Source organism: Polistes dominula, unplaced genomic scaffold (assembly GCF_049000335.1).
Source record: "Polistes dominula isolate Pdom_NZ unplaced genomic scaffold, Pdom_raw_medaka contig_31, whole genome shotgun sequence".
NCBI lineage: Eukaryota > Metazoa > Arthropoda > Insecta > Hymenoptera > Vespidae > Polistes > Polistes dominula.
In genome coordinates, this window is record NW_028300925.1 from 3,624,433 (window position 1) to 3,648,131 (window position 23,699).

At 36.8% G+C, this 23,699-nt stretch overlaps 3 protein-coding genes across 5 annotated transcripts in view; 1 reads left to right on the forward strand and 2 right to left on the reverse strand.

The window, feature by feature from the left end:
• Positions 1–133: 133 nt before the first annotated feature.
• On the forward strand, positions 134–3,170 carry LOC107074018 (uncharacterized). 3 transcript variants are annotated; one of them, XM_015335031.2, is made up of 4 exons: positions 134–318; positions 612–661; positions 760–1,059; positions 1,138–2,237. In XM_015335031.2, the coding sequence occupies exons 3-4, from the start codon at positions 769–771 to the stop codon at positions 1,720–1,722; spliced, it is 876 nt and encodes a 291-aa protein (XP_015190517.1). In that variant the 5' UTR covers positions 134–318; positions 612–661; positions 760–768; the 3' UTR covers positions 1,723–2,237. The 3 variants fall into 3 exon arrangements, with proteins under 3 accessions (XP_015190517.1, XP_015190514.1, XP_015190516.1); XM_015335028.2 differs by having other exon boundaries at positions 134–661; positions 1,138–3,170; XM_015335030.2 differs by having other exon boundaries at positions 134–670.
• A 132-nt stretch (positions 3,171–3,302) lies between these two features.
• On the reverse strand, positions 3,303–7,560 carry LOC149032961 (uncharacterized). Its single transcript, XM_089171023.1, has 2 exons — positions 3,901–7,560; positions 3,303–3,842 (listed from the first exon to the last, which is right to left on the reverse strand). The coding sequence occupies exons 1-2, from the start codon at positions 4,069–4,071 to the stop codon at positions 3,303–3,305; spliced, it is 711 nt and encodes a 236-aa protein (XP_089027149.1). The 5' UTR covers positions 4,072–7,560.
• Positions 6,326–23,699, reverse strand: part of ft (cadherin-related tumor suppressor fat) — an 84,011-nt gene continuing 66,637 nt past the window's right edge. The window contains exons 4-21 of the mRNA XM_015332629.2: positions 22,393–22,782; positions 21,032–21,445; positions 20,554–20,886; positions 20,173–20,350; positions 16,819–16,999; positions 16,474–16,727; positions 15,934–16,364; positions 15,517–15,861; positions 15,107–15,436; positions 13,551–14,666; positions 12,084–13,476; positions 11,721–12,002; positions 11,332–11,636; positions 10,987–11,252; positions 10,466–10,909; positions 10,011–10,380; positions 9,718–9,933; positions 6,326–9,637 (exon numbers count right to left, since the gene is read on the reverse strand). Coding sequence (XP_015188115.1) covers positions 7,604–9,637; positions 9,718–9,933; positions 10,011–10,380; positions 10,466–10,909; positions 10,987–11,252; positions 11,332–11,636; positions 11,721–12,002; positions 12,084–13,476; positions 13,551–14,666; positions 15,107–15,436; positions 15,517–15,861; positions 15,934–16,364; positions 16,474–16,727; positions 16,819–16,999; positions 20,173–20,350; positions 20,554–20,886; positions 21,032–21,445; positions 22,393–22,782 — 9,282 coding nt within the window. The 3' untranslated portion in view covers positions 6,326–7,603. The remainder of the gene's footprint in view (positions 9,638–9,717; positions 9,934–10,010; positions 10,381–10,465; positions 10,910–10,986; positions 11,253–11,331; positions 11,637–11,720; positions 12,003–12,083; positions 13,477–13,550; positions 14,667–15,106; positions 15,437–15,516; positions 15,862–15,933; positions 16,365–16,473; positions 16,728–16,818; positions 17,000–20,172; positions 20,351–20,553; positions 20,887–21,031; positions 21,446–22,392; positions 22,783–23,699) is intronic.

Genomic DNA, 23,699 nt, shown 5'->3' on the forward strand with positions numbered 1-23,699 from the left:
ATATATACATCCTTATTTATATATTTTTAAATAAACATTACAAGTTTCAATATTTAATTATTAGCTAATTTTAAGTACCAAATTCAAAATCCTTGTATTATTAATATCGTCATTGATTATTATTTTTATAATAAATGTATACAAAAATAGTGTATGTTCGAAAACGTAAGTTTGAACAATTGGATGTGCATTAATGATTTTTGAATTTTTCGCGCTATTTTCATTATTCGAAAGAACATATTGATATAGCCAATCAGCGCGCGTCACTACCATGCAATGTCAAATTGTCTTTTGATTTGATGTGTAACATTGTGCGGTGTGAGTATGCATTAATGTTGTTCCTTATTATAATTAAACAATTCATTATTTTCGATGTTTATATCGGAGTGAATAAAAGGAATATTGTTTACTCGTTTAATAGTACATTTGTTGATATGTAAATTGTTGTTACAAATAATGATAGTTAATGTCTATTGATTTTGATTGATGCAGACATCATGAGAGACAATGGAATTGCTTTTATTTGTATTTATTTTTTTAGATTACTATAGTAACTTAAAAATTTATAATTTTTTAAATATTAGTAATAGTAGTGTTATATAATGTTGCAGTGTTATAGGTTATAAAGTTATTTGTGTAAAATTTCAAGAAAGAGTCCTTGGTATGTGTAGTATGTATATATTAAAGTTTTTAAATATTTATCTTGCATTTATCAAAAGTATATTTCAAATTGTTAATTTTTACATTTTTACATTTTAGTATTTCACAATGAGTAGCGGTACACTAAATTCCAAGGCAGAAAAATATTTTTATAGTTTAAGTCCTTTGGCTCAACGTATTGGCGAAGACATAACTGTGACAAAGGAAGCTTACGAAGGTCTTTGGAATACTTTGAGTATTTCAGAAAGGAATCAGGCAATTAATGAAACTATCATTCGACCCGAGGTAGCTTTGCAGTATGCTGTTAAAGAAGTTGAAATTTCAAAGGAGTTACCCGATTGGTATCCAAAACTTCGTATTCAAACTGGTATGAAATATGTTATCGATGAAACAGGATCTGTAAGTATATATTAAATAATTAGAATTGTTGAAAATCCCAACATTAAGTCTATACTATCAATGTCTGTCCTATTGCAGACATTAAAATGGCGAGACGAACACTCTGCACCATTTTCATTTATGACTCAATCTCAAATGAATTTAAATTTAATAGATCCCAACGAAGATTTAACATCCAAATGTCTTAGATCACATTTTGGAGAATCTCCGCATTTTTCAAGTCCCATTAAATCTCAAAGAAATAATTCTAATTCCATAACCGATAATTATAATTCTAATCAAACTAATCGTTACCACCAATCCGAGTGTTATTCCAAAAGTTTGTTCGAAGATGAACCGTGTGGCAATTTACGAAACAGCGACATAGATACTGAACACTCTGAGAGTATATTTGCTAAGTTAATTAATAAAACTTCTTTATTAAAATTACAAAATAATTTGGAAGACGATATGGAAAGTTTGGTACATGATAGGGATTCAGATAAAAGTCAATCCAATACAATGGTTGCTGTTTCGCGAACAAAGTCAAGCGATATTAATGAATCGACTGCTCTCTTAGAAACACCTAGCTCTTACAGTAGTTTTCAGTCTTCTCAATTAAATCACGATGAGGAGGAAAGATGTATACCAAAGACTGGATTTGAATTTTTAGATAATTGGTAGGTAGATTTATTTTGATCATTTTTATGCTTACTTATTGCTAGTTCAAAATCAAAGTATTCCTATAATTATTTAACTTAAGACTGTTTTATATATATATACATATATTACAATATGTACATGTAATTTAGTATTAACGACAAATACTCCATACATTTTATCTCCTCAATTAATTTTATTATATAGATTGTATATTTGATAAATTAGATTATTATTATCATCATCCATACCAGGGCTTTTTAAACTTGTTTACTCCATACTATGTTTTTTTTCGTTATCATAAACTTATACAAATACTATATGTGCATAGTATTGCCAAATTAGTTTTGAATTAATTTAGTTATGTGATCCTATACTGTGTTGTGGTCTACACTTTAAAAAGCTCTGATTTATACATATCGTTTATCATTAGTATTGTGTGTATTTAATGCATATAGGTATAAAATAAATAATGCAATGATATACTTCATTGCTAAGTGTTATAAAACATTATACAAGATTATGTTTAATTAATCTAATATAATACATTTTGAGAGCTTTCATTATATTTGATCATAAATCTTAATATGTTTATATTATTTCTAAGTGAACATTTGATAAATGTATTATTATATTTATATAATTAAATAATATTGCCAAGTAGTATTAAAAAATTAAATAGAAAAAGAAACAAGAGTTTATCGTATAATATTTTGATAAATAATATTACTTCGTTTATTTTGATAGATGTATTTTATTTTTTTAAAATATTTTTATAACAAAAATTATAATTAAAACAAATTGTTTTTGTAATTTTAATATGAAACGATATATATGATAAAGAGGCTATAATAGTTTATTTAGATCTTATTTTACAATTATTTGCGAGAAATATGAAAGATTTTTATGTTATATCTGAAAAGTACAATACAATAAGTAAGAATAATAAAAATAATAATAATAATAATAATTAATCTTTTGAAGGCTGCTTTATTAAGAATAATATTTTAAGTAATTATATATAATAAGAACATTTATATAAATAAAATATATAAAGTTTGTATATGTAATATATAATATGCTTTTGTAATATTTAAAAAATGTATAATATGAAATTTATAAATGAAATTTATAAAACAAAAATTACGTTAGAATGCAAAAAATACTAAAATCGGAACGTTTTTATCTTAATTTCTATTTGTTTCAAATAATATATCCGTTATACACATGTACATTGTTCGAAAAGTCATATAAACAACATTGAATAGAAGAAATTTTGATAGAAGACAATTCGTGAGTCTGAAGGTGAATTTCGAAGAGGACGGTGCTCCGAACATATACACGGTAATTTTAAACATCAATACACATTTATTTCGATTAATTAATAATTATTTAAGATATATCAAACATTATAATATACTTTATTGATATTTTCGATTGATTTAATTAAAATATACTTGTTTGATCGTTCAGTGATGACAGCTAATGAGAGAAAAAAAAAGATCTTTACGCAATTAACAATTATTTTCATTCTTAGTATTTTATTGAAATAATTTGTTCTCATAATTCTTTTGTGTTTGTATTAATATAAAATCTATTATTATTTAAATCTTTAATTTGATATGTGACAGGGTCAACGTGTGTGTCAACACATCTCTGTAAAGACGTTTCTTGTTTTGCATCAAATCTCCTTCCATATCTGTTTCGTTGTTCGATATCGTCGTCGTTGTATCGGTGTTCTCCATCATAGTCCACGCGTTTGATTTCAAATGTTCTGTAATTTGTTTTTGTCCCAATGTTTCATTGCCTTTCCATTTATTTGCAACTTTATTACAATCATATTTTTTATCAAAATTGTCCAATTCCGTTACAACCGTATTAACGCTTATAAGTTCTTTAGCTTTTTTCGGACAACCTTTGTTCAACCATTGAAAGATGTTCTGTTCTGTCTTTTTTTTAGATTGTTTAGATGATTGTTTAGATTGTTGTCGATTTCTCGATGAACTTCTTCGTACTTTCATCGCATTTTTAGTTAACAATATTAAATTATTAAAATCAACACCTTGATTATTTTTACGAATTTGAGAAGGATCTGTGTAGAGTTCCAAGGGACGTTGATAAACCGGAATAGGGGTGGGAGTCACCTGATTTCAAACGAAAATTATTTCTAATGTAATACTAATTATATTACATTTCGATTACCTGTTGAGGTCTTTGATTAATAGTATTCGTATATGTTGTTTGAAGAGATCTATAAATTGGTTGAGTAGCCGAAGTAACTGGTATGTGTATTTGTCCAGGTGCAGTTACTCTTTGGATCCATTGATGAGGTGTTGTTCTCATATAATGATTCGTATCGATGCTTGGTAACATTGGTATAGGTACATTCTACAATATATTAATTATGAAATAAATGATAAGATCATTTCAATACTCAATCTTATATTTACTTGGAAACTTGTCACCACAACAGTTTCGTAAGTTCTGTTATAAGGAAAGAGTTCCTTCTGATAACTCTTTTCATTCAAAGATGGAAAATATTGTACAGGATTAACTCTTTGTTCTTTATGATTATTAAGACAAGCGACAGGAAATTTAGGAAAAAATTCAGGTACTTCTGGACTCAAATTAGGAGCCAAAGGTTTTCTCATTATTTCATAACCATCCGTTTGAAATCTAGTCTGATGATAATCCATTTTTAATGTCAGAGGTTGATACTGTACAGCACAGTATAATTGCTGTTGTCCTTTGCAGACATTAACACGTTGTTCCTGACGATTACACTGTTGTGGTTGTTGTCGTTGTTGGTAATGCAAACGTTTGTTTGGATTTACGAACAACTTTTGTTGTTGTTGCTGTTGTTGTTCTATTTTTATTGGATTCCAAAGATCTCGTACATTTTCACAAGAAATGCATGCTTGCAATTGTATCTCAGTTGGTGCATCAATGGTGTAACGAGGTGGTTTGTATTTGTTATATTCGCTGAGTTCGCTATTTTTTCCTATCGTATCCGAATCTTGTAAAATTATGGTATAATGTATTTATTATTGATAGTATTTATATTAACAATTATTATTATTATTACTCTGTTAACCCATTTTACCGTGAACATCACTTATATAATATTATATATATATATATTATTGCAGATAGATAGATAGATAATTAAAAGGAAATACCAATAATATTACTAGGTTTATAAATCGTAAAAGATTCTCCACCATGTCTTCTCGTCCTCTTCTTTCCATTCGAATTAATCTTTAATCCATAATGTTCATTCTGCAAAACATCATTCCAGTTTGTCTTAAAATGATGATGCATTCGTGTATTATTATATTCTTTTTGCAAGCAATCGGTAGACTGCAATTCCTTCAGTGCTGAGCTTTGCGAATAGAATTGATTAGAAGTTAGCGCAATTTTGATGATATACGAAATCTTGATAATTGAAAATATCGAATGGCTAACAGTTTAGGAGGATTAAGTCTTCTAATGTTTCCTGAAATCAACCGATTGAAATGTTCTTCAACTTCTGGTAACATCCATGGTTCCGTGATCTCTTCCGCGTAGAAATGAAACGTATTGATAGATGATCGTACGTTATTTTCCGATTTATACAGTTTCTCACGTTCCTCATTATATTTGTAATTACCGTATTTTGATAGACGTGATTCTGGAATAACATCTCTTACGTGTTTCGGACAAGTAACACCTTTGTCTTTGTATTTTTCAATTAGTTTACAACTCTAATTGTAAATATATATTTATATTCATTAAAATTTCTTTCAATTTATTTAACACGTTGACTGCTGCGTTTTTAATTTTACGTAACTTGTCCAAGGTGCCAACATGAATTTTTCATTATGCGTCGCCGGTCGGTCACCGGTGGCCCTCACGGCAGCCAACGTGTTAACCCTTTCGTAATGACTTATAACAAAAATCAATATAATAAACGTACGTACCTGTATCCACAAGGATTGATTTAAATCCCTGTATAAATCTTGTTTATTGAATACCCAAGTTTGATCAGCTATTAAACTTATATTAGCATAAGCGCCATTTAAAAGCTCGTCGTCGAATGACGAAAATGATGATAACATTATCCGAACATCATAAATGATCAAACATATTTTACGATAATCGATTGGCAATCTAAAGAACCATTTAAAAAGGAATGCATGTGTTCGAGTGTGTCTCTTTGTTAATTTTTCCTAAAAACATACATACATACATACATACATACATACATACATACATAAATGATGTATCTCTTTTTAGATTTCAACTTAAAACCTTTCCTTTTTTTGTTATTATTATTATTATTATTATTATTATTATTATTATTATTATTATTATTATTATTATTATTAATATTGTTACCAATTAATTATCCAAGAATATTTTTTGTGATACTAGAATCAATGTGACAAGATTTATGATATGAATTTAGAAACTTTTTCATACAGCTGACTCGATTTTTTTTGACAGAACACACTCGATACACAGCATACCATTTGAACGTTTTTATTTTTTGTTTTTGTTGTTGTTTTGGATTAAAAATTTTCCAAATATTTTTCCCCAGACAAAAAAATATCTACGAGTGAACGACGAGAGTAAAAAGTAAGAGATAATCTTATTTTTGTTAAAAAAAATCTTATGCAAATTTTTTTCACCTTTATTACAAGTTTTAACGCACACATGGTACACGCACGCATTATACATACATACGTCGTTCGGTAGATTCATACGTTGTTTTTTTTTTTTCTTATTTTTTTTCTTTTTGTACAGTTAAAACGCTTACGAATTTATTTACAAAAGATTTCAATTGATAATTTACAATGGTCGCAAACGATCGACTCACGAATTATATTCTATATATATATATGTATATATTTATATTTATATTTATAACTATATTAAATCATTATATTATTATACTACGGAGTATGAAAAATCAGTCTGGTAGCTTCGATGGCGCGCTTCTCGCGTCGATAAACGCGAAGCTTTGTAAGAAGAAAAACATAAAAAAAAAAAAATAAAAATAAAAACAATTGTATCATCAATCTATCTTTCTATTCCTTCTAAATCATTCAATAAATTTTTGTCCTTCTTTTTCTTTCTTTAACCCTTTCGTTACTCGACATGCATCGGTGCGAGCACCCGCATGATTCTACGACGACCCGTGTATGGGTGCAGGTGGGGGTTAACGAAAGGGTTAACATTTTTCTTATATGAATTTCAAAATTAAGATACAATATTTACAGATATAAAAAGAATGAAAAAAATGTTTAGTGTTAATGCGTTTCGAGAATATTTAACTAAACGTAACAATTATTTTATTTTTTTTTTTTCGAAGGGGGTGTAGTTTTTTTTCTTTCTTGTTTTTCTTTTTTACGGACGAGTACCCGTGTTTGCAATGGCATTAAAATAATTGGACGATGATGATACATTTAATACGAATACGAAAATTCATTATAAAAGAATTATCTAATTAATTTCATTTAAATTCGTTTATATATTGATCATCTGTAGATATTTAACACGTTCGTCGCCATGGCACCGTATACCGGAGATGGGCTTTTTACGTTACGACGCGCCGACAGTCAGTCAAATTTTGGGCCTGGCGAGAAACTCAATCGAAACAGGGCTGGACGACGAACGTGTTAAAGTAATAAGTCTTCCTAAATAACATTCGTTACAACTATAACGCGTAAAGTAATTTTGATTAGAATATTATCGTTCGTTTATAAATGTATATATATACATACAAAAATTTACACGGACATATTGTTAAATCCATCAATCTGTATGAAATCCGTGTATGATAAAGAAATAACGCAACATGGACAGACTTATTTCTTTGAAGAATAACGTCAATATTATTCTAACTTATTAAATGACAATAACGTTAGACGTATTCCTCCGAAGGTTTGGGTATACTAGCTGGAAGTCTAAGAGTATTGGGTACTCGATTCGCGCTGTCCGGCAGCTCGGCAATGTCGACAAAAACGCCGACGAGACTTTCAAAATTGGGTCCCCAATTTAAGAGATAATCCCAACTGAGAGCGGTTGTTGTGGTCGATGGTGAGCCATTATTAGTAGGCCTATAAAGACCACCCATATGGGTTGACAAATCATCGTCCGAGGCTACCAACGTACTCAATGATCCACGAAAGGAACTGTCAAATCCATCGTAATTAACGTTCGGTGGTAATGGAGGTTTGGTCGATTGAGCTGACTCGTTGGTTCGCTGTGTGACTTCCTCGTCGTCTTGTTTGGTGAAAAGATTGTCGGATCTTTTGTCACCGACCAACGAACCGTTGTCGTATTCTATTTCTGAACATGTGAAACTATCATTCCCACTTTCGTCGGTGGTCGAGGAATTTCGTCGTTCTAATCTTTCGACCGGGGGTGTGTGGCGTCTGTGTAGATGAAGTGGTCCATGAGTTGGTGGTCCTCTTGCTTCGCTGGACGAACTTACAGCGTCTAGAGTTGACACGAGACTCGATGTTCTAGGTCGGGAATTTAATCTTTCTATTTCTTCGGCTGTTAATCCCATTGGTCCGGACGATACATTGTTCACGGAGTTTTCGTTATTGGATTGTGGTGCCTTACGACTGGCAGTTAAGTCCGATAGCTGACTCATGATGGGCGAGTTTAGACTTCTCTCGCTGTTCGAATTTAAAGCGTCTTTCCCTACACCACCGGATGACGAAGTGGTTGCTAGTAATGCACTTTGTAAAGGTTTTCCACTGATGTCGTGTAAAGTTAGGATTCTTGGCTGTTGAGCGGATAACTCGCTACTCGGTGATAGTCTAGCTAAAGGTGTACTTTGTAATAATTTCGGTGCTGGTCCAGGTGGTTGATTTACGTTTGGTGGTGGCATCGCTCGTGGTGGAAACGGACCAGTGTGTCTGTGTTGTTGACCAGTGTGTTTATGATGATTTCCATAATTTCCAATGGGTGGTGGGGTTGCTTTGTATTTTCTCATGCCATCTCTATAACCTTTGTAATGGTAAACTATATCGATGTCACTCGGAGCGATGGAACTCGCATTTTCAAGATCATAGTGCTCTGGCATATCAGGTTCCTGATTGTGTTCGTGCGAGTGAAGTGATGTTTGAGTAGGTGGAGGTAAAGGAGGATGTTCGTCTCTGATCGGTGGTGATTTAGTTACCTCTCGTTCGATTATATCCGGCCTTTGAGGTCTATGCTCGCTTGTAGAATTAATTTCACGTTCCTTGTACTTCTTCGATATCAATTCCGGACCCATGTGACTGACACCTCTTAAATCTGATGCATCGGAGATATATGTATTTTCATGACGCGACATGTGATTATCATTACCCGTGCCTACCATTGGATTACCGGTCATAATAGCGTTCGTATTTTTATTAACCACAGACGACGCTGACTTTTCTTTCTGACGTCTCAAACGGAAAACGATGAAACTCACGAGGATTGCTATTAACAGGACAGCGAAAAACACTACGACTAGGGTAATACCGATGTTTAGAGGATTGGGTGTTGTAGCTGTGCCAATGCCTATTGGTCCTCTACATCCGGTTTTAATTTTTCCGTGATATAACGAATCCTTGAAAATAGATCCTGAACCATTGAACGGTTGGAGTTCATTGTTTATCGTGAAATTTGCCAGACAACCTTCGAAGCTCTTAGCGCCAGCACTTTGAGCATGATAGAAATTCTGGCTAGCTCCGCCTATCGATAGGACGGATAAGTATGGGTCGAGGAAATCGTGAATACTTGTCAAATCTAATTCATCTCCTTTCGAGACACCGTCCAGAAGCAACCTGAACCCTCGGGAGTAAGCGTGTAAAGTTAGATTGTGCCAGTTACCATCTGCTAGTCCACCTTCGACGTGCATGGTCATATTAACGGGAGAACCCAATAACGATGCATAGGTCAACTGACCACCCCGTAGCTGTAAAAATGTACAAAAAAAAACGTTACAATATTTGTTCAATTTCTATTCCATCATATCTATTCGAAATATTGTCTTACCTCTACTGACGTATAGTGTTTGTTCGTAGCAGCATATATCAAAATACCATCAGGTTTGATGGTACGGAACATAAGACCAACCGTTTTTGATACTGGATTCATCGTGAACATGTTTGATTCTTCCGACGTTGTTCTTTTCGAACGATTTTTGTGCCACATTGTTGATCCTCCATAAAGAGATTCTAATAATTGTAGTCTTCTATGCTTGTCTGAAATCTGTCAATGAAAATTGATAAATAATATTTCACTGATGTAAGAATATATTTTAACGTTATTTCATGTTGCATCTTTACCTTGAACTCGACGAATCCACCTTCGCTCAAAGTGATAGGCTCGAATGCCCCATGACAATTAGGTGAAATTAGAGATCCACATTGGCAAGTAACTTGATGCCACTTGTCGTAACACATTGAATTTGGTCCGCAAACAGAGACCAAATTTTTATTATCCTTCATGCAAGGATTTTTCTCCGATCGACTGCACGTAGGTTTAACACCTCGCAATGCTAGTGGATTTGTCAGATTTAGAGATCTTCCGTTTATCGAGACCGAATGCATGCAGCCAACGAAATCGTCAGAATGTACTTGTCCAGGTCTTTCCAATACAGGGTCGACATTTTCAAGACCACCCAAGAGAAGAGGATTGTTGTTGAAATTTAAGGTTCTGTAAACCACATAAATCATTCATGATGCGATCATTCGAGATTACGCGAATCAATTTGAAATATAAAACTTGAGGAAATATTAACCCTATTGGTCCAATGTCCTCAGCATAGCAACTTCTATCACCGGGTCTGCAATCCTCACAAAAGTCACCGTGTTCTCTGCATGTAGATACGCTCAATGAAATAACCCTTCCATTTCTCGTTGCTGTTACTTTCCACCATTCCCCATCTGCCATGCTCTTATCATTCTTTATCGACACCGATGTAATAGCACTTCTAGCACCACCATAAGAAAATACGACTCTTCCATTAATTAATTCTAGAACCACGAAATCCGATCGTCCTCCAGTTTGTGGTGCATAATTGTATAATAACAAAGCATCCGGTTTTGTTGTAGCAAACACTATGGTTATGTCATTAGTGTTGGCATCTAATGCTGGGAACGTCATGTAAGAAAGTTCGTCGAAACCGAAAGTGGAACGTTCGCAGTGTCTTCCATAACGTCCTTCTGGGCAACTGCACCGATAACTGTAATTGACAAAATGCATCAAAGTTTCAAAATAAATTCGTTTAAGATGATATGAATATTTAGGATGATCAATTACCCTGGTTTTTCTCCGACGCATAGGCCACCATACAAACATGGATTTGGTCTGCACGAATCCGTGATAGCTTCACAGTGATTTCCTCTGTAACCTGCACGACAAAGACAGAAGAAACTAAAACTGTCAGGACTTTTCCTACATGATCCACCATTTCGACAAGGATTGTTGGCACACGCATCCCCTCTTTCCAATTCACATATTTTTCCTTCACGATCGATAGGACACGTACATTGAAAGTCGTATCCCAATCTGCGACATTGACCACCCTGTAAATAATAAAATATTTTTTTTTTATAGAATTTATAAATTATCCTGTAAAACGTAGCTGTTTTTTTTTTTACTTACCAATAAGCAAGGATTCGGTGAACATGGATCCTGTCTTCTTTCACATTTCTCACCGGTAAAACCATCTCTACATATGCACATCATTTCGTGCAACATTCTTGGAGATGTTAAAATCAATGTTTGACTATCGGTGATCCTAGCGTCATCGTATATGGCTAAACGACTAGTACAACTGCCACCATTTTCACATGGCATATTTTTACATGGAGAATATCCGATTGTAAACGTAGTTCCATCAAACAGCGACTGAATTTTATCTCGATTACGTGTCAATAATTCGCTAACTTCGTATTTCGTGCGATAACCTGACGAAGTAATAGAAATTGATGAATACCCTTGTTGAAACGAATGCTAAATACAATTGTTAACATTTCATTTCAATACTTTACCTTGCGGAGTTTCAATAGCCAAATGAACATTGGCATTGCCGTTGCTTTCTCCAAGACTGAAAATCGTTACGATATCACCGACGTCAATTTCTTCTTGCAATAAATCCAAAAGTGCACGATAATGTTGGTTTAGAAAATCTTTAGCTGTTAGTTTCATGATTTGTAAGGTTACGCTGTTTTCTATCGTTGCATTTTTGAAGGAAATGAATTCTACAGTGACTTTTGATGTTACGTCAGGATGACGGCCGTCGTTACCGGATATACTCAGGGAATACCCGATACCTGTATTTAATAATAATAATAATAATAAGATAACAAATTACAAATATATTTTATAATAAATATTATTACACACACACGTACCAGGTGTAATTTTGTTGGTATGTAAGTCGCAAGCGTTTGGAATACTCAAAACTCTGGTGTTAGAACTTTGTAGGATTTTGCAAGAGTAAACCCCAGTGATGTCTGGATCGTTAGGATGCACATCTGCAATTTTGCCTAGTGGAGTAGCACCGTTGAATGCATGTACTATTACATGGACAGATCGTGACGTCGAAGGACTATCGTTTTGATCGGTGACGATAACGGTAATTGTATGTTCACTCTTCATTCTTGGTACTCCAGAATCTTCAACTTCCACGACAAGATCTAACTGTGGCATAGTTTCCCTGTCCAAACTTCTCGTTGTTCTGAGGACACCTGAATGTTTGTCAAGCGTGACCATATCACTCTGCCTACCACCAACGAGTCTGTAGGTGAACGGTGCACCATTTGGTGGTAGATCAGGATCAGTAGCACTGAGAGTCATGATGCTGGTACCAGCTGGTTCATTTTCGCTTACATAGCCGATTACTTCTGGTGGTTCGAAGATCGGACCGTTGTCGTTTACGTCAAGAATTTCAATATGAACGGTAGCAGTGCCAGTTTGTGGCGGTGAGCCAGTATCTATGGCACCGACGGTAAGATCATAGGAAGATATGGTTTCCCTGTCAAGTTGTTTGGCTGTTTCTATGTCGCCAGTTTGTGGATCGACTTTGAACGCTTGTCCAAGATTACCACTGATAATGGAGTAGGAGAATTGATTGTTCTGTGGTCTTATGTCTTTATCTACGGCTCTAACAGTTAGTAAACGTGTCCCGTGAGCTGCACCTTCAGATACGCTGGCATCGTAAGTGTTCTGAAGGAATTCTGGTGGATCGTTGCCATCTTGAATTGATATGATTACTTGAGCTTCGTCTGTATCGTTTCCACGTATACCACCACTGTTCTTTGCCATTACTGTTAGGACAACACGATTTTGTGTCTCACGATCGAGCCTCCTAGCAACCTTTATTATACCAGTTTCAGATCCTATCGTAAAACCACGATCGTTCGATGAACCAACGAACAGATAATACACCCGACCATCTTCTCCTGAATCCTGATCAGTTGCTTGAACTAGACCCACGGAAGTACCAACATCTGCACTCTCCGATACGTCCATGTGAAATACTGGTTGTATGAACTTGGGATAGAACTCGTTTACTCCTGTTATATGCACGCGAACGCTCGTAAAGCCAACCATTTGGGGACTAGAATCTGGATTAGCTGCAATTATGTCTAAAGTGTATTTGTTGGCTTCTTCGTAATCAAAACTGATCTCCGATGTTATCACTCCTGTATTCTCATTTATATGAAAATGATCTTTTCCTGTACCACCTAGAATCTTGTATTCCACCACGGCATATTTGGGTGAATCGATGTCATGAGCGATTACCTGTTAACATAATTTAGTCGTTTAAACAAATAATTTCTATGATCCATTTGATAAAACGGATGTGTTATACATACCTGATCTACAAAACTATTAGGTGGCGAATTTTCTGGCAAATACGCTTCGTAGACGCTCTGATTGAAAGTCGGTGGATTGTCATTAATGTCCGAGACGGTGACGGTCAACGTAGCCACAGCTTGTTTCGGTTCAAAGCCTAAATCTGTCGCTGTTATATTTAATCTATACTTTTGAACGAGGTCATAATCCAGAGGCTCCAAAATAGTGACTGCTCCGGTAACGGAGTGTACAAAGAATTCATTTCTTTCATTACCAGCTGATATTTTATATCGTACCATACCATTAGGACCAGAATCACCGTCAACAGCACTGATCGTTAGTATGGTCGTATTGACTGGTTCATTTTCAGGTACTCTGACCTGATAACTCACAGCAGCGAAGGTTGGAGAGTGTCGATTTTCACCCGAGATTACCAAAGTCAAATTCACTTCGTCTTTTTGTGGTGGCACACCTTTGTCCACAGCACGTGCTTTTAATACAAACGTTGTACCAACAGCGATACCGGTCAAACTTCGACGAACGTAAACCCAACCAGTTTTTTCATCGATCGAGAAGTAATCAGTCTCATTGACGCTCACAAACGAATACGTGATCTCAGCATTTGCACCAAAGTCTGCCTCGTCTTTAGCACTTAATTGCATGATCTTCTTACCGACACCGTAATTCTCAGGTACCGGTGAAAGGTAGGATCTCTGTTCGAATTTAGGCGTGTTGTTGTTGGCATCGACAACGCTAACGTGGATAACAGTTTTCGAAGATAATGGTGGTTTTCCATTATCTGTTCCAATTATTGTCAGAGAATACAAATTTTCCGGAGAGGAAGGACGATGCGTGTGCTTGTAACGGAGCATTCTTTTGCTAAATATATCACCGGTTGCTGGATCCACCGTGAAAAGATCCGATGGTTGCAAGAGACTGTAAGATATCATCGAGTTCGGACCTTGTTTATCATTGTCCACAGCTGTCACTTGACCAACGTGCGATGCAGGTGGTTGCAACTCGGGAAAATGGAAATAGTAAACTTCTTCGTCGAATTCTGGTGGATTATCGTTTTGATCTTGAATCGTAATGGTCAATGCTGTTTCCGATTCCCATGCACCGTCGGCTGCGATAATCTGCAAAGCAACAAATTTACTTGGTCATATACATTGTAAAGTTATCGATACAAATTCAAATGAGATCGATCAGAATCGCGATGTCAAACGCGTTTAATTTTATTCTATAAAAAAAAGTCTTTCGAAATACAGCTTGACACCTCGTATGACATATGACGCGTTTCCTTACTTATCCTGTGCATTTAGATGTGCATGTTGTAATACCACTTTTTCTATCGCCAAGTGACAGGTATACTAATCTCTCTAAAGTATGTTAGGGTAAAATAGAAAGGGAGAAAAAAAAAGGCAAACAACAAAAAATGTTACATTTTCTATAGGGGATAAAAGACAGGTGATTTGTACTATGACCAGTTTCCTTTTCATTCTTACGTTATTTCATAAGACATGTATTTTTTTTCTCGCATTACATAAAAACTTTCATAAATCATATTAATTTGTACCTTTAACAAATATTCATCTTGTTCTTCTCTATCCAAGTGACCAGCCACCGTAACGTTGCCACTTATCGCATCGATCGAGAACTTTTTTCCTGGATTATCTGTACAGATATAAGTGACGTTTGCATTTTGGCCAATATCCATGTCGCTACTGGTCATACGTATGACGAATGTCCCAATCTCAGCGTTTTCCGTTACATTCACGCTGTACAATCTCGTGAAACGTGGTGGATTGTCGTTCTTGTCCAGTACCGTAACAACGACCGTTGCTGTGCCAGTTAATTTTGGCTGTCCTTGATCTCTGGCTTCAACGATCAATTCGTAGGACGATATCTAACGTTAAATCAAGTTGGAATTATTCGGATAATACAGTTGAGATTAAAAAAATAATCGAAGACAATTTTAAAACTTACATCTTCACGATCTAATTTCTCGTTTGTACTGATTTCTCCGGTATAACTGTCGATCGTAAAAGATTCGGAAAAATCGTCGACCAAGTAATAAAGTACTTGTCCATTTTCACCGGAATCACGATCCTTCGCAGATACTTTGCATACGAATAATGGGGGATATTCTTCTTCTGGTACCGTTGCATTGTAGATTGATGCATCCATTATCGGTGCATTGTCGTTAGCGTCGGTCACGTTGACCAGCAACTGAACGACATTTCTCAATGCCGGTGCATCGGAATCACGGACTTCTACCCAAGCTTCGTAATAAGGTGCTGTCTCGTAATCGAATCCAGATGCAACCAGAACCTGAACAAACAAATAATCATATTGGACAAATGTTAATAAACGATTAATATAATAATATTAATTGTATAATACCTCTCCGGTATTTGGATCAATCTTCAATGCATCACCAACATTTCCACCAGCTATGCCATAAACCAGATTACTAGCAGCACCGTCCTTGGGTGTTGTGGCACTTAATTTAGTGATCACTCTTCCTTCGGGCACATCCTCGGGCAAGGTAAATCTGGTGTTAATGTTAGATCGAAAGTTGGGAAAGAGTTGTCTTTCCCACAAGTGTATCATTAGGTCGGCTGTAACGTATTGCGGTTCCGTGCCACAATCGGACGCTTGGATTTGTAATTGATATGTACTTTCATCGCTAGTCAACTCTTGCGTAGCTCTTATCACACCACTGTTAGAATCTATGACAAATTTATCAGCATCCTGTCCTTGAAGACGATAAACTATGCGAGAATTTAGACCGTCGTCGTCGTCCGTAGCTTTGGCACCGAAAACGAAGTCACCTACAGGGTTACCCAAGAGAAATCATTAAATGTAATTTTATCCCAGCATCCTTCAGACTCGAAGATTCTCTTATGGAATACATTATTATAGACTCGTTAATATTCTTACCAGGCTTGGTTCCGCCAGGAACATAAGCCGTATATCTTGGACTAGAAAATCGCGGAGCATTATCGTTCACGTCCTTAACCAATATCGTCAAATTAACGGTGGACGCTCTTGGCTCGGTTGGACTAGAATCTCTCGCTACCAACGTTAAATGATAAACCGAGGTTTGTTCCCGATCCAACGGTACTAGGGTGAAAATTTCTCCGGTATCAGGATTAGCTGAGAAACGTTCAGCTTTCTCTCCTAATAAACTATACCTGTTTGTAATAAAGAACAAATACGTTTGATCGATTTTCTTCCCAACTTCTTTCATTGATCTTTTTTTCTAAATAATTTCAATATAATTACCAAATCTTAGCGTTCAAGCCTTCGTCCCTGTCAGTAGCCAAAGGCTTTGTCACCCAGGTACCAGCTGGCAAGTTCTCTGTTACCTCAGCTTTGTATTCTTGTCGTGCAAATTCCGGACTGTGATCGTTCACGTCGAGTACGACGATCTTGACGATACCCGATCCAGTTAAAGGGGGAGAACCTGCAGTAAACGAGACGAGGAAAGACTTATTTAATGTACCATTTTACTGTCTTCTCCTTAACAATGAGTTCAACCAACTACGACCGTAGTTTAGATTTTAACGAAATTTCTTTATTATCATCAACATTACTGGAGAGAGAGAGAGAGAGAAAGAAAGAAAGAAGTAAGTCCGATAGATGGACGTTATTCCTTCGTACTTTTCACGTCACACGATTATTCTAGTCGATTTATGACCTCGGTTATGGACCGTTTATAGGAGCGTAAATCGGTTTAAGAGGGATACCACCAAGCCTATCATTTCGTGGGCTTGTTATTATTTCTGAAAAGCGTATCCACGCAAAGAAGGAAGCCTTCCCTCCTCTATACCCTCTTTCGGAGATTTCAAATTTAATCGCAGCTATACGTGCCACCGGTCTCTCTCTCTCTTTCTCTCTCTATCTCTCTTTCATTCTCTTTCTTGTTCTCTTTCTTTCGATCGATATTACAGACTTGAGATTTCTACCAAAGATTGTTAGAAATAATTCGTTGGACACAGATGTAAAGTAAGATCAAATAAATCTGAATGATCTTATTCCCCTTCGTACATAATTGTAAAAACAAAATCATAAACTTGCAACATTTTCGATAATTTACGATCTCTCTTTTTCTCCCACGATCAAAGATTAATCAGCGTGTATTAGCAAATTGTTGTTTAATTTTGTATTACGATTATGTACAAAATAATTGTCATTTAAGGAGTAATTGTTGGGGGGGGGCATGAGTTACAATGACTTTTTATCATCTTGAAATGATTATTTCACGAATACATTGCCCTTAGGCCACCAAGACAAAAGTATTTTCTTGGAAAAGTGATCTCTGCAATTGCATCCTTCTTCGCATGACCGAAGGATAATAAAGCCTGTGTAGATACTGCCACGCCTTAATTATGATCACAAGGTGTCACGTATGGTTCCGATTGGAGATGCGGTGTAGGTACAATGCAACTGCCACAAAGAATCCTTTTCACACAGAGACACATTTATACGTGGTGACGTATGTGTGCAGGTAGATATCTCTCATGCGTGTAGTAGACGTAAGAAAGTTGTACGTGTCATTCGGTGTTTTGCGGATGCATCGATTCGCGTTGGAATGAAAAGATTACTTTCTAACTTTTTTTTTCTTTTTTTTTCCTAAAGTATGCCTATGAAAAATTACGTAGAAAAAAATCAAATTATCTAATTGTTTGACATAATAAATAAAAAAAAAAAAACCAACACACATTTATCCATTTAGTAAATTCGTTGGATATTTTTTCATTTCATTGTTCGATGAAATCCGTAAGATTCGTAAGATCGAAAGATCAATATTTTCTATTCGATCAGTCGTTCCCTCGATCACATTCCCTCGATCGTTCGATCGTTACTTACTACGTAAGTCTTTGGTACGAAAACATTGTGAGAAGAGAGAAGAGACCATACCCATCCTGCTAGCTGATTTTTCAATGCAAACGGACTCTCGAGAGGAAGGTACGATAAACCTATACCTACTCTTAAAATCTACAAAGAGAGAGAGAAGAATGATTCGTACGTTCGATCCGATTCGTTTGTGTGTGTGTGTGTGTGTGTGTGTGTAAGTGAGTGAGTTGGAAGATGCATGAATAAAGTAGAATATAATGTGCGAGCACACGGCCAGCAGTACCCGAAAGATGCATGCTTGGCAAGAGAGTTAAAGCTTGGTAGGGAGAGTAAGGCCCAGAAACGACATCAAGGAGGTAGAAAAGAATGAGGGAGGAAAGAGAGGGAAAGGGAGAGGGAGAGGAGAGTGAAGGAGACCAGCACCAAGCCAAGAGGAAGGCATTCGAGACCGATTATCATAATCGCGCGTCATAACTCTGTAGGCTTGTCTACCTCGCTGGACGACCGATTGGGCCATCGGGCCTAACGTGGATGGCCTGGTGGACCGGTGCGAGGGTGAAAGGAGGGGAAACCCAGACTACTGCCATCCTACGGTGGAAATAAAAAAAAGATCACTAAAGGAAGAGAGAGAGAGAGAGAGAGAGAGAGAGAGAGAGAGAGAGAGAGAGAGGAACTGCCCCCATCGCTTTAAAAATCTCATCGAACAACCCACAAATTTATATCCAATTTGTATATTACAGCTCATTACTTAAAACCACCACCGCGAAGATATTCTATGCTGATTTTCCATCTCGCCATTGTTTTCAGGGTTACCGACCGGAAAATGTCTGATCACATGGGAAATTTATTGGTCTGCAAGTTTTAGGGTTGGGGATTTTTGATACGTGGCGAGGATGTTTATACGTTTTATATTTTGTATTCATAAATATTAATTTTGAAATATGAGCTAATGATAAATTTTGCGTTTTTGCGAGCCATAAAATATATATCAAGTTGAACAAAATTCGGTACACACATAAAAGCACGTAACTCTTACATGACGTTGTAGATAAAAATGGATTGAGAATTTATTTCTAATCTTTATAATGGGTACTACTTTTGTACGGCGTATATACAACGATCGGCACTTTAAAGAGTTTAGGGTACACGTCGTACGTTTTCTCAAATTTCTTTCTTTCGACACTTGGAACCTTTCTCGTTCCGAGTGCCAGATCGAGAATAATTGTCCATTGTTCACACTAATTCGCAAGCAGTTTACGCGGTCCCCAAGACGGTTCTCTGGCCGGTCAGTACCTATATATACCCTACTGGTCGCCGGAAAAATGTTCTCTCTAAAGAAGAATACCCCACTGGTTCTTTCAATACCGGTCTTTATACCCCGAGTACGAGGTACACGCCTATTTAGCAGTTCATCCAGAGCGTTTGTAAAACCTTCTCAAAGATATCGCGAGCTACTACTACTACTACTACTACTACTACTACTACTACTACTACTACTACTACTACTACTTTGGATCTCTTTGAAAAAAACTACCATCCTTTTGCTTTCATTTCATTTCGTAAACGTTCGTTCGCCATCGTTTTAACAGCGATTGTATTTAACGTTATTTAGTTAAATAATTTTCAATTATCAATTGATTTGTAATTAAATTCTATACTGAATATCAGTCCGAAAGAGAAATGTTAACTTAACGCGCAAATAAAGAGAACGAGAGACCGAAGTTTCGATAATCTCGCAGTCGTTTGCATTAATGAAGCATCTCGATGGAGTGGACTTACCAGTGTCCATGGCTACCAGCGTGAGAGTGTACTCGGGTACCAATTCTCTGTCGAGTGGTCGAAGAAGAAATATGTCTCCGGTGCTAGCATTTATCCGAAAGAGATCGGTGTCACCTTCTTTCAGGAAGTATCTCACTTGATCGTTGTACGGTGGTGTGTCGGCATCGTATGCTTTAACCTATCATCCAAACAATCAAGAAATTATTTAATAGGGAAAAAGATTTGGAAAGCAATTGATCGATAGGATACAAGAGAAGGTGTGCGTTCTCACACGTGATGACATCTTCAATTGTGTCTTGGGTTGGTAGGTAATAAGAATCACCTTGCACGTACCATTAAGGGAGAGAGAGAGACGCAACGAGAGCGTATTATTGGAATTACCTGGATTACAAATCCTCCACCTGGCGGCACCATGTTCTCCATGACGTGTGCCAAATAAGGTGAGTCGAGAAAGAGGGGAGCATTGTCGTTGATGTCGAGGACAGTGATGGTCACTTGTGCCGTATCGCCGCGCGATGTTTCGCCAACTTCCGCTGCACAATCTTCGCCGCGAATAGTTAAATGATACCTCGCTTTGCGCTCAAAGTTTAGATTCTTGGCTACTCGTATTGCACCACCATCTTCAGAAATGGTAAAGTCTCGATTCTCGTCACCCATTGCTATGCTGTATCGTACTCTACCGTTAGCACCTTCGTCTCGATCCATTGCCGATACCTGATTGAAAATAATCGCTAAAGTTCTTGCTCAATTTTTATCTACAAGATTTACAATTTAACAATTTTCGTTTGAACACATTTGTTGTTGTTTGTTTGTAATTACGATGAAAACAAATTGATAAGGAGTTAAAAAGATTAGTTACCTGAAGTACGCTAGCACCAATACTGGCGTTCTCAGCAACCGTTGCGGAATATTGTCTGGGATCGAAGATTGGTGAATTATCGTTCTCATCTAATACCATGACTGTGATACTAGTGGTATTAGACCTAGATGGTTCGCCACGATCCTTTGCGGTAACTTCTAACGTATAATTTGATCTTTGCTCTCGATCTAAGGGTCCAGAAACGCGTAACAATCCGTCGACCGGACCCAAAGTGAACGGTAGCTTGTCGTCCTCCAAGGAATACTCGACGTATCCGTTTCTAGCTTCGTCCCTATCGATCGCTTTTATCGCCATTACCACAGTATTGATTGGGGAATTCTCGATGATCGATATCTTCGTCGGTGATATGAATTCCGGGGACATGTCGTTCACGTCCAGCAACACCACGGTAACCTGTTGGTTATAGTTGTTGCGTTGTCGAGAATCACATTGAGAAAACGAGCACGGACGATAATTAATTATGTATTAATCGATTGCATCCACAAAGAGAGAAGGAGAAAGAAAGAGAGAGAGAGAGAAACTAAAATATATGCACGTATGTGTGTATGTGTGAAACCGAAGAAAAGGGACGGTCGAGTGAGGCAACACAGGGACGACGACGACGACGACGACGACGACGACAACGACGACGACGACTGTGGTGCTTGGGCAAAATAAAGGAAGAAGTCCGCAGATAAGCTGGCCACGGAGACGAAACGCAACGATTTACTTTGGTAATTAACACGTTCACGCCACCTATAAATCAGGCGCGCTTTTATGGCCTTTCGGACGGAGGAGAGTCGGTATATCAAGCGCGTTTCTTGCTGAACTCTCGGAGCTCCCGCGCTCGTATTTATTCCACGTAACTCGACCACTTTCTTTCTCTTTCTCTCTATCTCTCTCTTTCTTCCATTCGCTCATTCATTCGAAGGAGACCTTTTCTTTTTTCTTTTTTCTTCTTCTTCATACAAAAAAGAAAGGAAATAAAAATAAATATAACAAAATAAAATAAACGAAAAGAAGAGGAGGAGGAGGAGGAGGAGGAGGAGGTAGAAGGGAGAGAGGAAAAAGGAAGGAAAAAAATGTTATCAAGCTATATCCTGCATTCGCGAATCAAGTGGGAAGAAAAAGAAAACGACGAAGAAGAAGAAGAAGAAGAAGAAGAAGAGAAGTAAAGGAGAAGAAGAAGAAGAATCAGAGAAGAAGAAAGTACAGGATGTAATTTAAAGTTCATGAGAGGGAGAGAGAGAGAAAGAGAGAAGGAGAGAAGTTGGGACACCCGAGGTGTTCAAATTGAAGCGTGACATCCTTCCTTCCTTCCTTTTCACTCTTTAACGAATAGAAAGAGAAAGAATACTCACCTGTACGGTCGAGGACAAAGGACGAGAGGGTGGAACGGCCGAGTCCGTTGCGCTCAAAACTAAATTGTAAAGTGGCTTCCGTTCTCTGTCGAGGGGTTTCCTGGTGTAAAGCGTACCGTTCGTTGCGACACCAAAATCACCGTCCTCGTCCCCAGCAACTATGGCATAAATCACCCTACCGTTCTCCCAAGAATCCAGATCTTGGGCGGTCACCGTTAAAACTGATGTACCTACGGTCGCATTCTCAACAATGTCAGCGGCATGCGGACCAGCTTCGAATATCGGTGCGTTGTCGTTTAAATCAACGACGTTGCAATAAACCGTCACCGTGGAGGACAGTGCTGGTACACCACCGTCCGTTGCTTGGACCACCAGGATGTAATGTTGAATCTGTGAACAATTTCACCAAGATATTTTCTCTTTAGGAATGTCGAATAATTTGTGATAGATCGATCAAACTCGATCGATCGAGATTTCGTGAGATACACCGTAGAGAAAGAGACGTGTATTTTATTTATTAGAGATACGCGATGAGTTCTCATTATCTACGATGATTTTGCATCTTTTTTTTTTCTTTTTATTCTTCTACCCTCGAATTATAGGATCAATGAAGAAATAATACTTTTTTAATTGGAATGATTAAAAATAATAATAATGATAACAAAAAAGAAGAGAGATGATTTTGTTGGAACAATTACAAAGCGATATTTGAGAAAGGATGCAAAGAACTTTCTCTCTCTCTCTCTCTCTCTCTCTCTGTTGGGTTTGTCGAAAAGTAATTATACAGTTGTTATTCTATTCCGCGTGTCTACCTTCTATCTATAAACGAAAAGACAGTGTAGGAAAATAACGTCTTCTTCCTATTATCTCGTGCTCGTAACTGATCCCTTTTAAGGAGCAGAGAGTTAAACCGTTTTACAAGAACCGATGCGAATTTCGTGGAAGCGCCGAATTATTTGTTCGTTTCAAATGTGCTCCGCTCGGATCCCCTTTTGCCCATCCGTATACGCATTTCACGGTCCGGTAATGATCCTGGCGTGTATCTGGGAACGATATTACGTTGATGAAGGGTTCTATAAACTACTCATTCTTTTTCCGCTGCTTCCTTCCTCCCTTTTTCTCACTCCTTTTTATCCGGAACGTGCATCGCTCGACAAGGGTCCATGTGTATTTGTCGAATGGACCTTTCACTCGCTTCTTTTCGTTATACAGGACTCGCACGAGTCCAATTTATACCTTCAACAACCTCCCGAACCCATAGTTTAACATTATTTCACTTTTTATATCATTCTCCTACCTAACTCTCG

What these genes read in the sequence shown, in the direction of transcription:
- LOC107074018 (XM_015335028.2), top strand. Translation starts at nt 769, where the DNA reads ATGAGTAGCGGTACACTAAATTCCAAGGCAGAAAAATATTTTTATAGT. An exon ending in TTATCGATGAAACAGGATCT is followed by an intron (nt 1,060 to 1,137) that starts GTAAGTATATAT and finishes GTCCTATTGCAG; the next exon opens with ACATTAAAATGGCGAGACGA.
- LOC149032961 (XM_089171023.1), bottom strand. Translation starts at nt 4,071, where the DNA reads ATGTTACCAAGCATCGATACGAATCATTATATGAGAACAACACCTCAT. An exon ending in TTAATCAAAGACCTCAACAG is followed by an intron (nt 3,843 to 3,900) that starts GTAATCGAAATG and finishes GTTTGAAATCAG; the next exon opens with GTGACTCCCACCCCTATTCC.